The sequence below is a fragment of the Scleropages formosus genome, chromosome 3, assembly GCF_900964775.1.
Source record: "Scleropages formosus chromosome 3, fSclFor1.1, whole genome shotgun sequence".
Lineage (NCBI taxonomy): Eukaryota > Metazoa > Chordata > Actinopteri > Osteoglossiformes > Osteoglossidae > Scleropages > Scleropages formosus.
This window is the reverse complement of record NC_041808.1, coordinates 22,205,976-22,221,542: the sequence shown is the minus strand read 5'-3', so window position 1 is coordinate 22,221,542 and position 15,567 is coordinate 22,205,976. Positions and strand designations below refer to the sequence as shown.

Genomic DNA, 15,567 nt, shown 5'->3' with positions numbered 1-15,567 from the left:
GCCTTTTGAGGAACATCTACAATACAAGCTGCGGCAGTGTCCACAGTGGATAATTATAATCCATTAATACCGCATCAACCTTGACGGTGCTAAGCGATGCTGGCAGTTTCCCACTTTTCCCACACGTACAGCTGCGACTGTATCGTGCTGGTTACTTGAGGAAATGGATCTGCGAGCGGAAGACCAGTTCAAGCTGCAAAACAAGACTGAACATGGTGGTCTAACAGTTTAAGCATCCTTTTCGAAGGGAGAAGTGCCATTCCCAGGATGTGAGACTGAAAGCTTTTTTGTTTCATGAACAGTTAAGGCATTACTCATCTTCAAGGCATGTTAATGAATGCATCGCATGACTATGTTCGTTCTGCAGGCATCCGCTTTCCAAGAACAATTTTTCTACATTATAATCATTGTGAACTATGAATGATAATTGAACAAGAGTCCAAACAAAGACTGTGGGGGTGGGGGGTACTCCTCTTATGTCTCCTCTCCCTTCTCTCTGCAGAAAAGATGTCTTCTCCAGCTCTGGAAGAGGAGGACCTACCAACACACACAGGTGAGGTTGTAGTTCTGTGGCAAACCACAATCATGAAACCATTTTTTTTTCTTCTTACTCAAAAAGCCCACATAATACGTCTGAAATAAGTTCAAAAATGTTGTTACAAGTTTCAGTCATTTTGGGAATTTCAGTACCTGTTCACACCTGAGAAACAAATCAGCGCTATCTTGACTATCACCATCAGCCCATGTATAACTGTGATCAACAGCGTCGGTCCAGTACTGATCCACCGCTTCTTTAACACAGTGATCAAGACCGCTGAGTCCGCTGTATTTTTATTTGATTGCTTCAAGGTCCCAAAGGGGTCATTCATGACTGGAGAAAGTTCAAGTTGGAGAGTGAGGACCATGAAACTGTAACTCCCAACAGACGTGAACTCTTGAGACAGATGTCCAACCCACAGAAGCCCGAGGAGTCCCGTGAGAGGGCCAGCCGCAAGGTCAGCCAAGAAAGTTGTATAAGCGCAAGAGACTGAAATATAAATATAAATGTACTGTCTGTCAAGCTTCAGTCACTAAAGACCACAAAGTAGGCTGACTTTCACATAACTGATGAACAGGTGTAATACAATCTTCCCCTGCCTTACAAAGGTAGTGTGTTTCTGAAATACCCTTTGTTGAGTGAATTCTCAACTCAAAGATGTAATTACAATCCCTTTAGTTTTAATGGAAAAAAAAATGCATTTCTGACCCTCATTTATGCCAACATACCAGTTAAATTAAAATGAATATAATTACTTCAGTATTACCTTAGTTATCAAAATACAACATAACAGGCTTTTACCTTTCATTAATTACTCTATAATACTCCATGGCTGTCACCTGTGTTTCATTAGTTGCTTTGTAACTATTATGTATTTACAAACGCTCACAAACAAAATACACATACATATAATATCTAGTTTTCATGTATTAATTCATACTTTATTAGAAAAAAGACACATAAACAATGTAAATGAATTTACTCTGTAAAAAAAGTTGAAATTGTTCAGATAGTCCAAACTGGTGTCATGATTACAACGATTATAACAAGTGAAAGTAGCAAAGAAGGAGTGACTGGAACTTAAAACAGCAGGAGCCAAACCCTAACTGTGAAGAAGACTGCATGGAGGCTCTGGTCTCGCAACACTCAGATGTAGAGAGGAATGCAAAACCCAAATCCAGCCTTCGAGAGGGTGACCAATCTTGGGGAGCAAGTCCCCTTCCCTGGCATTAGGAGTGTAACATTTGTAGTGTGAACCCTTCCTTCTACTCTGCCCCACCACCCCACAGATGAGCACACAAGAGTATGAGCTAATAAAGGAGGAGGATGAGAAGTGCCTACGCAAGTACCGCAAGCAATGCATGCAGGAGATGCACGAGCGCTTGAGCTTCGGACCCCGTTTTGACGGTGTGTACGAGCTGGAGAACGGTGAAGCCTTCCTGGACGTCATCGAGAAGGAGCACCGACTGACGCTGGTGGTGGTACACATCTACGAAGATGGTGTTGAGGGCTGCGAGGCCCTGAACAACTGCCTGACCTGCCTGGCTGCTGAGTATCCTACCGTGAAGTTCTGCCGGATCAAAGCCTCCTGCACAGGTGCTGGTGACCGCTTCTCGGACAACGTGCTGCCCACCATGCTGGTCTACAAGGCTGGTGAGCTGCTGGGCAACTTCTTGCGCATCACACAGCACCTGAACGAAGAGTTCTTCGCTGTGGATGTGGAAGCCTTCCTCAACGAGTACGGTCTCCTTCCAGAAAAAGAGTTTGCTGCCTGTCCCAACGATGAGCAGGAAGCTGATGTGGAGTGATAATATGCATATGCACAGAGATGCATTTACTAACTGTTACACAGACAGATGGGCTGTAAGTGGATATTTATACAAATGTGCGAGAGCTTTGCTTTCAAAGCCAGCATGATCAGTGCAGCTGGTTGCAGAATTTGTTCCATTCTGGTTTCTGTGCTGATGAGTAATATTGATAAATCACATCCACATTTTAGTATAGAGCTTTGAGATGAAGGAATAATGCTTTCACAGCTCAAATCGAAAAACACTTGTATTATTGCAGTTGTATGAATCAATGAAATTAAAAAGATTTACTGATGCGTTTAAGTGGTTAATTATAGTTTATTATTTTATTATTTGCTGTGGTAATGCAGGTTATTTTTGCTGCATTTGCCCCCTTAGGAGAAGTTAGTCATCTTTGAGCATGGGGACACTACGTGGGCTGTTAAAAGTCATTCAGCAAATACAACGTTACACGTACAGCCAAAAGCATGTCTCAGTAAGACATTACGTGTTAAAGCTTTGATTCTTTGTTGATCTCACTGGCAACAGAAACTACTGGATGGAAATTATTACATCAGTGAGCATATTTTGGCAATGTAAGTGCTACCCATTAGAGCACCGTGACTGAAACAACTCTGTTGTGCTCCCGCCACAAAATATTTATACATTTTGGAAGCATAGTGTCAAGACTGTAAAACCATTCTCAAAAATGTCAGATTTGTACTGATAAAATAACTGTATACAATGTTTAACTGCATATTCAATTCTTATTGTCACCCTTGACCACAAATCAAATTCAGAACAAAAAACACCTTCCCATGTTTCATTCATGCAAACATCTAATGCTTGAAAAATTTTGATGTAATGATGCGTCACAAGACCGTCGCTATAGAAAAGTGTCTAGGAAAAGGGGGAAACATGGAAAAATAAATTCATAAAACACCTGGTATAACTTTGTGTCAGTGTGAGGTTACAGAATTAAGATATCTGTTGCTCAAATTCTGAGTGTAAGTGAGCAAAAGTTTTACAGTGCACGTAAATTCAATTCATCGAGATGAAAAATTCTAGTTTGTTTTTATATTAAACGACTTCATTTGCAGACAGTCCCATTTCTGGTTGTTATAGCTAGTGTTTTCATTCAAAGGCCACCCCCAGTTTTTATATCAAATCTTTTCGTTCCCAGGATGGTTCCTTCTGAATTTTACATGAAACGGTTTGGTTACCAGACAGACAGGGCTCCAGTTTTAATGTCAAGTGATGCTATTCTAGAAGGACTGTTCAATCCATTCCAATAATCACTCACCCACTGCAGGGACTCTGTGGCCTGGAACCTATTCCAGAAACAGACTCAGTGTGAAACACATTTTCAGGCTGTGACTGAAAACCCATATGAACATGAGAATAACCTGCAAACACCACTCTGACAGAGCCAGATTCCAACCTACATCCAAACCCAGAGCCCAAGAGCTGTGAGACACCAGCACTACCCATGGTGCCACCATGCTGCCCTTACAGACAATTCTGCTTTTAACTTTATGCACCATAACTATTAACACAGAGCTCACAACAGACATATTCAAAATGGCAAGTCAAAAATTATCTGCAAAAATATTTATAAAAAAAGTTAAAACATTATTGTGGTTACGTTTTAAATTACCCTCATATTTATTTCCATGACACTGGTATTTTCTTGGCACTGTTATATGTTTTAGAACAAAATGATATAAAATAAACACAAATCCTTGTCTGCCTTCTAAATTTCAAAATTCATTAATGCACAACTGATTACAAGGGATAACAACACCAATTATAACAAATGTGAATCTAAAGTGCCTCTTATGAGGATCTGAGGGGGTCAGTGGCTGGTGGTGGGTGTGTGCGTGCTGTGCAGCAATGCCTTTCATCCGTGATGTTAGCTGGAGGAGTTGCAGGCAATCTTTGGGTGCCACCAACACTGATGTAATGTGTTTTAACCCCCACGCACAGGCAAGTCCTAACAGGATACACACACCCACATACACACCCCTGCTTCACCTGCCCTGTGCGTGTCTCAGAGGCGACCTGCTGTGTTTCCTGCCACTAAGAGACAAAGAGTCATATCTGTTAAAACACAACAGCAGCAGTGAACACAAAAACTCCACTTGACCAACATGAATTAAAACTTTCATTTCTGAATAACTGATTACCGTACAATTATAATGTGTACAAAAAATTAAACTTGCCCAAAATTTGATGCACAATATGGCCAAGGTCAGCTAGTAGCATAGTGGTTAGAGCTCCTGGTTCAAATCTCACCTACTGCTGTAGTATACAGGATGAGCAAAGCAAGGTGGGAGGCATGGATGCCCCCCCCCCCCGGTTCAAGCAAACCGGTTAAGCCCCGCAATATGTGTAACTCAGAACTCTGAGTATTATTGCTGAAGTTTTGGTTTAGCCACTGGTTGGTGTCACACCCCTGAAATGAGGTGATACATAATTCTATTTCCTGATTCCTGCAGCGATGACATTGGCGTAATCAACATTAAATGCAACAGTCTCAGTTCATAACGCAACATTAATGCGTGACAGAGTTAGAATCCTGTCTCTAGCTCACATCCCGCCAGTGTGTCTTTCTGGGACTTACTGATACAGCACTCAAACTGCACAGTTCAAACAAAATAAAGACTGGATAAACTATTAAAGATGTCATCTGTAGACGGTTAAGGTTTTTCTATAAACAGTTACTTAAAAGAAACCAAATGTAAAACTGAATTTCAGGTTTTATTTACTTTTCAAATCTGTGTTTGTGCACCCACATGTGCGCAGGCATGCATTCTTCTTACAGTCAGTCACTCAGATAGAGCAGAGATGCTGCTGTGGCAAGCATGGCAACTCCAGCTGCCACCACCACACCTGTAGGGTGAACAGAAGATGAGTAACAGCCAGGGTAAACAGAGCAGCAAGGACTGTCTCAACTATTACTCAACACATACATGTTAAACATATCGCCTCTTGAGCTTCTAAAGATTATGTTGTACTCTTGCTTGCACGCAAAGTCTCAGTGGTAACCATAATGCAGGATGGAGGAAAATGATAATATCTACAAACATAAAATAACGGCTTAGATTTTCCACCCAGGAGCTTTCAGAGATAAGGAGAACCAAAACATCCATATTTAACACAACTCTACAGAGAATTCCTAAAAAAATTTTAGAGCACAAATTTAATATCAAACCTTAGAAGGTTAAATAAGTAACAAATGTCTGAAAAATTTACGAATGAACTGTAAAACACACGTAGTGTTGTATATTAATATAATTACCCTAACTGTTAGCGTTCATAATATGATAAAACCAGTAGCTTTTCCACACATCCAAATACTGGAAAAACATACCGAAATATTGATGGCGGAATTTCTGGTTTTCTGCAGGTTCAGGTAGACCCTGCTGGTCTGCATCATCTGCATGATCTTCAGAAGCCGTTTCAGAATAAGCTAAGAAAGCACCAATGAAAATTACAGCTGTAGTGTTTTTGGCCTTAAAGACACACACACACACATTATCAGAACCGCTTGTCCCTTACAGGGTCACGGGGAACCGGAGCCTACCCGGCAACACAGGGCGTAAGGCCGGAGGGGGAAGGGGACACACCCAGGACGGGACGCCAGTCCGTCGCAAGGTACCCCAAGCGGGACTTGAACCCCAGACCCACTGGACAGCAGGACTGCGGTCCAACCCACTGCGCCACCGCACCCCCCTTAAAGACAATGTTTCAAAAAAAAAAAAAAAACTATTTGGCAGTAATCAGATCTTAGTCAAAGACAGAAAATGTGGGAATCCACTCACCAGTGTTCCTGCAGAAAACCACAAGTGAATTTCTGAAGCTTTTCTCAATGCATTATGATGATTGCACTATAGTGAACTTCTTCACTATAATACAATCTGCTCATATTATTGTCTACCTGGCACTATTAATGTGCCCTCGTAAGCCTTAACCAACTAGGTTCCATTCTGGATCAGCTGAAACTGACTGGAAAGTTATTTGGAGTTTCTAAATGCTGAAAAAATACCCCCTATCAGGGTGGTGTGCTTAAACAGAAAAATGTACAGTGAGCTCAACCCCAAAGGTTAATGTTTAGTTTAGTAAGTCTGAGTGCTGACATACCTACAGAGCACATACATATTATATTATAGTGGACATCACTCTTTAAATTATTTGGCATAATGAGTAAAAACTGCATAAATGCAAATGGCACTGCAGTACGGTGTGTATCGCAGGGTTGCGTGACGTGGTGGAGGTGCATCCTCTGCTCAGTTTGTGTGGAGTGTGTGTGTGATTCCCGTGTTTATGTGGGTTTCCTCCCACAGTCCAACACAAACAGATGTATTTCAGATTAACTGGCAATTCTAAAATTGCCTCTACTGTGTGTGCATGTATGTGTTTTACACTGCTGTATGAATGGACAGACATCTCTAACTAGTTTAGCGTGGTGTACTTGGTATTGCAAGTCACCTTGGACAAAGGACAAAATCCACTAAATATAAATTATTTAAAAAAATTGAAAAATCCATAAAAATACAAGAGTTTTTAGCCCATGTACAAAGTGGATCTATTGGATTCCCCCCCCCCCCCAAGGAATCAGTTAAATCTAACAGAAGCTCACCAGCAATGACCTCCTGGGTCAGGTCTACTTCCTCTTCTGGGATGTCACAGTCCAGCGTTTCCTTCAAGCGCTCCTTCACCTCTGCTGTGCCCTCGTCGGGGAACATGTAGTCACACACACAGAAGCCGGCACCAGGCACAGAGGCAAACACCCGCTGCGGCAGGGGTTGCTTCTCTCCGATCGTACCTGCCACAAGAAATGTTCTCAGTCCATGAGGAGTCAGTCAGGTCACACGCTCACACCTGATGACACAGTGCCCATGCTGTCCCCACATTCAACAGCAGTACTAACAATTCCTGCATTTAACTACCTATTTGAGCAATGTCAGATTAAAACTTCTCATCCCACAGAATCAGATAGGGACAGTAATAGTAAACAGCAGCACAGATTATCATTTCAATGTAATACAGTATAGTACTTTTGCTTCTGCAAGCTTGGACACTGTACAATCAGAGCTCGAATAGTTAACCAGAAACACAGGGCAACATCCCCATCTGGTGGAAAAAGATGTATTTGCCTTGACATGGCAAAACACGTACAGGTTTTCCTTGTAAAATGACAGCTCCTTTTATGAGAATTCCCAGTTATGAGGAAATGTAATTTGTACAGTAAAATTTGCATAGTCAAGTCTAACAGGAAACACATTATGAAAACAGACATCTGCAGTTCAAAATATGCTCCCTGGTGATGCCATACCAGGCAAAATCCCTGCCTCACCCTGGCCACGACTTCTCGCGTGCATCAGTTACACAGAAAACCTTACCTAACCTACTATATATTAATATATTATATAGAATGTATATACATATATTAAATTGTATTAATATATTAACTATATCTATATTAAAATGAAAATACAGAACACAGGCAATATCATTAGGAATGACTTTGCTTGACTTGATTTACTGCCACTTAAAAGCAACGACAGCGACCCTGCTCAGGACAAGCGGTTGTTGACAATGGATGGATGGACTACAAACATAGTTCAGCGGGGGGGTTACAGGCATTACAAGATACACACACACACACACACACACACACACACACACACACACACACACACACACACACACACATATCATCTGAAACCGCTTGATCCTTCCGGGGTTGTGGGGAGCCAGAGCCTAACCCGGCAACACAGGGTGAAAGGCTGGAGGGTGAGGGGACACCAGTCTGTCGCGAGGCACCCCAAGCGGGACTCGAACCCCAGACCCACTGGAGAGTAGGACCCAGTCCAACCCACTGCATCACTGCGCCCATTTAATGTTAGTAGTTTTCTATTATTACTATTATAATAATAATAATAATAATAAGACATAGTACAGTCAGTAAGTTAAGACTAGCACTCATAGCCTTCTGACACTGCTGTGCTGTATGCGTGATGGTTTGCAAACAAGGCAGCACCATATGTTCACTGGTCTTAGGATTTACTGATTATAGCATGATCCTTATTTTATATACTAACAAATTTAAAAGTAGCTTCTTGCAGCACTTAAGAATAAAGCACAGGGATATGGATTACAATGTTAACGCAAAGTTTAAATCTTGTATTTCTTAGCATTTAAAAATTGAAAAGATAAGAAAATGAGAATAAAATAAAATAAAAATGAACACCATTATAAAAATGAAAATAACAAAACAATAACTGACTCCACCTATTTTTAGTAACTGCCTGTTCAGTGCTGGGTCTTGGTGCTGAAAAGTCTACTCTGCAAGCATAGGGTAAACCTTGGATGAGATGCAAGTCCTTCATTGGGCCATCTCTCTCACTCACTCACTCACACACACACACACACACACACACACACGTATACACTGAGGGGAATTAAGATTCACCAATTCACTTGAAACATGTCTTTGAAATGTAAGTGGAAACTGCAGCATCCAGACGAGACAGAGAGCATCTACATTCAGAGAGATGGAGCCACCACTGTGACCTGTTGGGCTATCAAAGAACGGATTAAAAAAAAAGTGGAAAAAGAAAATAAAGACAAATGATGAAATGGAAAGGGGATTAAAAAAGGAGCACACAAATGTTTTATGTATAAACAACTTTGAATATATGGGTTTTAGGCTGCAATTTAAGGTGGTGAGAGTGATTTTTATACCTGGGACTTAGTTTTTAAATTAGGTTTCCCCATGTTTAACAGGAAGAGAGCTTTAATTTCTATTGGTGAACCTTTAATGCGTGAAGAACACTTTATTTTCCCCTTTAAACTAATAGCAATTAAGCCCTTGTTTTCTGAGAATTCACTTTATGGGCCGATTTTCAGGAGCACTCATTATGCGAGGGACGCCTGCACTGTGATGTAAGAATACTATTTTCAGTTTCTGGCAACAGCAGTGATGCGCAAATTAGAAATAACGAAAAAAGTATGGTACTGCCCAAAAAAAAAAAAAAAAAAAGTTACAGGACACGACCCAATATACCTCTTTCCCCATCTGCTTCGCTCATGAGGAGATCTTCAAAAAACATCTCTGTTCTGTAGGACACCGTGTTCATTATATCCCTCTTTAAGGCCTATTGAGAGAGGAAGCAATGTCAAAGAGTTTATGGAAGAATCCGAGAGAGCGGTGACTGACGAGAAGGTGCTCAAGGTGGCTCACCTCTGCAGCCTGCTTGGCTTTAGGCTTGTTGCTGTGAATGTAGGCTCTGCAGTGCACGACCCCCCTCAGAGCCAGGACGCCACCGCACACCTGTACTGACGCACAGGTCCGCACCTCCTCTGGCTGAAGCCCTTGCTGCGGGAGACCACACAAGTGCCCAGGTGAATGCCCATCAAAAGCGACAAATATGAACGATCAGGAGGATGCTGTGGAACTCCTTACGTTGTGAATAAGGATCTGAGCCCGGAGGTTTGATGGGAAGGCCTTGGTGTTCTTCTTCTGAAGAAAAAATTTAGTTGCCTCACAAAGAGCTTCACAGCAGAAGGAAACATGTTTGTGCAAAACATCTATGCGAGACTTGTGGAATTTACTCACCTGTCCTGAAATGAGTTCACTGTCACTGCTTACACGCACACCATTAACAAGACAAATACTGGACTCAATTTGGTTTCCCCATTTCTGAAGACTAACCTAAAGAAAACAAACAATGGCTGTAAAACATGCAATATAATCTATTTGCACTGAAAAAGACCTAGCTAAAAAAAAATACAGCATACTTGACGTTAAAATCTAACAGTATGCCTAGACAATGATTGTCCACAGCTAAGTGGGACATAGTTTCATGAGCTGCTATTACTTTTGTGCCAAAAATGAAGTTTCTGGGAATTGATCATTACCTTTGTGCTTTTTTCCAGATTTTCTAAGGTTATATCCGGTGTGGGGAACCGAACATGTAACTCAACTGAGCACTTCAAGACCAGCCAGGAATCAGACACTCCATGCTGGTATTTCCAATCTGCAGGCTTAGCAGAGCTCTGAAAGTACCATTATAAACACAGAGGACAAGATAAACGCTCATCTCACCCTGCAATATCATTGGGATGATTAACCTGACACCAGTTTCACAGAGCTTTTTAAGAATGAAAAAGAATGCTTAAGATGTTCTAAAGAGCACTGACTAGTACAGAAAAAAAATTAAAATACATAGTAAACCAGTAGTAGCAATCAAAATAGTAATATTACCTATAATATCAATATCTGAACTAAAAACCTTAAAAAAATTTTTTAAAAAAATTATACTCACTTTGGCATCCTGCACATCAAATGTTCGACAAACAGCTCTGTAGTATTCTAATTAAGAAATAACCTGCAAATTTCTAATTCCACACAGTTAATCTTTAAACTCTAAAGCATATACAGTATATGCATTCAAAGTTAAAAAAAAAATATATATATATATATATATCGAGAAGTATATGGTTAAATCATTAATACACAGTGGAAGCAGGTTAATGGTCATGAATGAAAAAGTACTGTGCCTAGATATGTGATCTGTCAAACCATTGTACAGCCATTCCCTAGAGAATAAGCATAGCATAATTCTCCTCCCAGACCAGTTTAGGAATATTCCAAAAAGATAAACACAGCCAGCTGTCATAAAACAAAGATATGCTTATGTTCAAACTTTCTTAATGATTTTGGGGCTAGTGTGCTTTGACACAGGGATGTAATCGATCAGTTTTAAGGTTGAATTTTCTGGGAACTGATCATTAGCTTCATGCTTTTGTCCAGATTTATTCTGTGTATACTGGTGTTTTATAGCTCCCTTTTTGTATTTTATTTGTAATTACAAAACAATTTTATAAGCATGTTTTAAGCATTAGGCTTTATAAATGTTTGTGTAAGGAGAACTTTATTGTAGCATATCCATACGGTCCACTTGGTAATTATTTATTATTATTATTTTTTTTTTTACTTTACACACAGCAGAGCAATGCAACACAACATAGATACGTACATACAGTCACACATTAAGGGCAGTTTTGAGTCATCAGTTCAACTGAAACACAGTCTTTGGTCTACAGGAGAAACGGGGGAACCCAGAGTTTCGAAACCATAAACGTAGGAAAGTGTGGATTAGGTAATAGCTACGAAAGAGCTGGACGAGCACATGTACACAGCCAAACAGTATTATATAGTAAATAATGAAAGAAAAGTGCCTTGTTATGTCGTGTTATGATAACTGATATTAACTATTTAAATAACTGTTTATTTTAATGGGATTTGGTGATATTTTACTATAAATGGATGTTAGTTTTAGAGGTTGAGAAATTAATTAAATATTTTACTGTTGATACTAATAGTAATTATGTTTTTCATTTTGAAATTTAACCTTATGAAGGGTTTTTCAGGCATGCATTGCCTTGGTAAGGTGGGGGAAGACTGTACTGTACGCCACTGAATACCATAGAAAATGTGTACTCTTCAAAACAGTGCCTCAGTTAATAGTCAGCCTTACCTAATTTGGAAAAGGATACCTCCTTGTTTTTGAGCAAATGTGAAGCCCTACTCTTTCGGACACATCATCTTCATTGAGACTCCATAACCGTCCCTTAGATATGAGTTTTTCAACAGAGAAGACCAACTGTGTGGGATACAAAATGTTAAAAAAATTTACTGCAGAGAAACATTTTGCGTGAAAGAACATTTTACATCGCATCTATGATAAATATAAAGTAGTAATAAGACACCTGAGAGCACCTGATCCAAAAAAAAAAAAAAAGATATTTCTTTGGCTGCATAACACAAGACCATCACTTGTATGCATCTGAATGGATGCGAATGATGCTGCTTTTCTCACCCGTCTCAGTGTGTTCTGGGCTTCTTTTTCCAGGTCTGGTGGAGTGATCAGAAACACACCGAGCACAGACAAACCTCCTGGTAAAGTCCAGGAAACCTTTTATTTAAAATAAAAACAAAAACAAAAATCTGCATAAACACATACCCATATACATTGTACATGTATACCCGGGATAAGGACTCCCGGTTTACAGACTTTCGGTATAACGGCCCTAGAAAAGTTGTATCCATGCTCCCGCTATTACGTACTTTTTTCAGGTGTTTGAGGCAAATTTTCCCCGGTGATGGAGAAGCGATGAGCCAATGACACACAGACTTATCAACAATGTATAAAAACCTCTTACATATACTTACACATAAACATACAACATCTACAGAACATTTACATTTATTCACTTAGCAGACGCTATTCTCCAAAGCAACGTACAATAGTTTACTAAACAATAAAAAGTCCTAATTTAGTCTTTGTTAATTTCCTTTTTTGATTATTTTTAATACCTTATGAAAAGAGACTGTCTAAGTGTTTGGACTGTGTTTGTGGAAATATCTTGCCATGTGTATAAGGTCCAGGAATAATCTCCCCATTTAAAATAATGGGAAAGGACCTGCTGGTTTAAAGATTCTTGGTATATGGATCGTTTTCAGAAAGAACTAGGTCTGTATAATGGAGGATACCTATATATGGCGATAAAAATTCACTGTAGCCCTGATCTATCGTAACGGTCTGGTTCTATGTCTGTACAACTGAAGTCATTCATGGGAACTTGATATTTTAACTACCAGGATCTCTCACGATATGATTAGAAAAAACGTATTGGTCGACTTGACATTAGGAACATGGGGAACTAATAACCAAAAGGCCATTCTATATCTACTTGGATATAAAATTCTAAATTTTTCCGAAGTTTGGCCATCTAACTGCTAAGACAGTTCCAACATATCTTCGCTGTGAGTGTTTCAGAATTGGTCTAATTTTCCCCCTTGCAACTGCTTGAATACAGCCTCTGCTACTACATACATCTTGCTGTCTTCATGAATTCCATAACGAAGGCTTTTTTCCCGCTATATAAACCACACAGTCAAACAAGCATTCAGAAAAGGAGAAGAAATTAAGGAGAAGCACATGAAAGCTGTAAATTCTGAACAAAACAAGAAGATGAAACTAAAAGGCATGAGGTAAACTCCACAGGCGCTCACTTGTTTGGCGTGTTGTGTGACCCACTCAGTGTCGATGTCACAGAGCGAGTGCACAGGTTTTCTTTCAGATGGGTCACTCTCACTTTTCGCTTTCTGGGGAGTCTGGACTGCAAGAACCACGAAGTCCCTCTGGGGTAAGCTCTTGAGTGGGAAAGAAGTAAGAGCAATTTAAGACATGACCACATTTCACTCTCCATCCAGTACTGGTACTGCACAAATAATATACACCTTGCACTATACGTCTCAGTAAGGTGAGGTGCATTGATAAATATCTATATAAAAACCAATTATTAGCCTTACCTGTCCAATTAAGAGGCCAGTAAGAGAGGATAAACTTGCAGTCTGGAGGCTGACCAGGTATTTTTCTACTGAATCATCTACAATGTAACCTCTTCCCATTATGAAAACACACTGAAGGTAGAAAAAATATTACATGTCAATAAACTGAGCATTTAGACAAACAACTAACGAGACTACTGTAACCAGCGTAGACCAGAACTGCCAAATACACTGGCTACTCATGCTATGAACGTTCAAGTTTAAAAATAATCTTGGAAAAGTTTTATCGCATATTCTTCAGCATTCTACTTTCGAAAATTTCCATCTGTCGCAGAGAAATAATGGCCCGCGTTCTTGAAACGAGCCGTTAGGTGGCTTAATTTTAATGCTGCTATAATGCAGCTTGAAGTTAATAAAGAAATAATAAAATCCAATGCGCTACACTACGAGGTAGTGCCATTGCTCATATCTTCTGCTGAATAAAGTTATGGAACACTGTATTCTAGTCAAAATCTTGGCCTGAAGTACATCGAGATGCTGTGGCAAGACTTTAAAATAGCTGATCATGCTCAAAGACTTGCACATATTGCAGAGCTAAAGCAGTTGTGCATGGAAGAGTGGGCCAAAATTCCTCCACAGAGATGCAAGACCCTGGTCAACAGCAACAGGAAGCATTTAGTTGCAGTCATTACAGCTAAAGGTGGCATAACCAGTTACTGAGTGTGAAGGGGGCTTTTATTTTTCCCCCACCTAATTGTCATCCATCCATCCATTGTCAACAACCACTTGTCCCAAGCAGGGTCATGGCAAACCAGAGCCTAACCCAGCAGCACAGGGTGCACGGTTGGGGGGGGAGGGGACACACCCAGGGCGGGACGCCAGTCCATCGCAGGGCACCCAAAGCATGGCTCGAACCCCAGAGCCACCAGAGAGCAGGCACTGGATGAACCCGCTGCACTGCCATGCATCCCCTACCTAATTGCACATTTCACTATCTTTCATGCCAAGGAAATGACAGAAGAACAACACTGCTGGTGTCACTTTTTCCCACTCTCAGCCTTCATTCATATGCTACTACAACCGAACTGACAAAAAGATCCGATCAAATTAAGGCAGCAGGGTGGCACAGCGAGTCGCGCTGCTCTCTCACAGCGCCTGGGTGGTGCGAGAGGACATGGGTTCGATCCCCACTCAGTCTGTGTGGAGTTTGCATGTTCTCCCTGTGTCTGCCTGTCCCTGAGGGTTTTCTCTGGGTGCTCTGGTTTCCTCCCACAGTCCAAAGACATGCTGTTCAGGTTCCCACATAGTGTGAATGACACAGAGAGAGTGTGTTCCACTGATGTATGGATGAGTGACCCAGTGTAAGTAGTGTATCTAGCAGTGTAAGTCACCTAAAGCACATTTCCACAGACTTTTCTTGTAGGGACAGCGCATAATATTAATATACAGCAACACGTCATCGCTAGGAGAATATTATACCACCATTCCGGATCCATACTAGCACCCGTGAGGACCAAGTTAACAACACATCATGTATTGTCTAGCAGCAGAGTCACTCAGCCAGCGAGGTAAATGATCTATTCTATCAGCCAAATATTAGAAAAAGTTATCAAATAAATTATCATATTCATATTCAAAGACAATAGCACAGCAACAAGTTACCCTTTAAATTACAAACACAGTCGCAGTTCAGAAAACAGACTTTATATTAATTTCGTCTCAAGTATAAACCTGCACACAAACTACTCTACCTGACTGTGCGGCGGGATCAAATACCGCTCTGTCCCACTTAATGACGAGTGTGTAAGTTAACAGGGCGCCGTTGTGACGTCATGGAAGAAAGCTCAGCGGTTCCCACAATGCACCGCGCCACTTCC

At 40.6% G+C, this 15,567-nt stretch overlaps 2 protein-coding genes across 3 annotated transcripts; one reads left to right on the top strand and one right to left on the bottom strand.

The window, feature by feature from the left end:
• The first annotated feature begins 484 nt into the window (after positions 1 to 484).
• pdca (phosducin a) lies at positions 485 to 2,586 on the top strand. The gene is made up of 3 exons (XM_018753347.2): positions 485 to 553; positions 850 to 995; positions 1,828 to 2,586. The coding sequence occupies exons 1-3, from the start codon at positions 508 to 510 to the stop codon at positions 2,344 to 2,346; spliced, it is 711 nt and encodes a 236-aa protein (XP_018608863.1). The 5' UTR covers positions 485 to 507; the 3' UTR covers positions 2,347 to 2,586.
• A 2,473-nt stretch (positions 2,587 to 5,059) lies between these two features.
• odr4 (odr-4 GPCR localization factor homolog) lies at positions 5,060 to 15,554 on the bottom strand. 2 transcript variants are annotated; one of them, XM_018753501.2, is made up of 14 exons: positions 15,442 to 15,553; positions 13,712 to 13,822; positions 13,412 to 13,552; positions 12,216 to 12,311; positions 11,893 to 11,999; positions 10,659 to 10,695; positions 10,252 to 10,389; positions 9,950 to 10,045; positions 9,797 to 9,853; positions 9,575 to 9,709; positions 9,398 to 9,488; positions 6,968 to 7,153; positions 5,699 to 5,797; positions 5,060 to 5,217 (listed from the first exon to the last, which is right to left on the bottom strand). In XM_018753501.2, the coding sequence occupies exons 2-14, from the start codon at positions 13,808 to 13,810 to the stop codon at positions 5,150 to 5,152; spliced, it is 1,350 nt and encodes a 449-aa protein (XP_018609017.1). In that variant the 5' UTR covers positions 13,811 to 13,822; positions 15,442 to 15,553; the 3' UTR covers positions 5,060 to 5,149. The 2 variants fall into 2 exon arrangements, with proteins under 2 accessions (XP_018609017.1, XP_018609016.1); XM_018753500.2 differs by lacking the exon at positions 5,060 to 5,217 and adding an exon at positions 5,310 to 5,404 and having other exon boundaries at positions 15,442 to 15,554.
• Between the last annotated feature and the right edge of the window lie 13 nt (positions 15,555 to 15,567).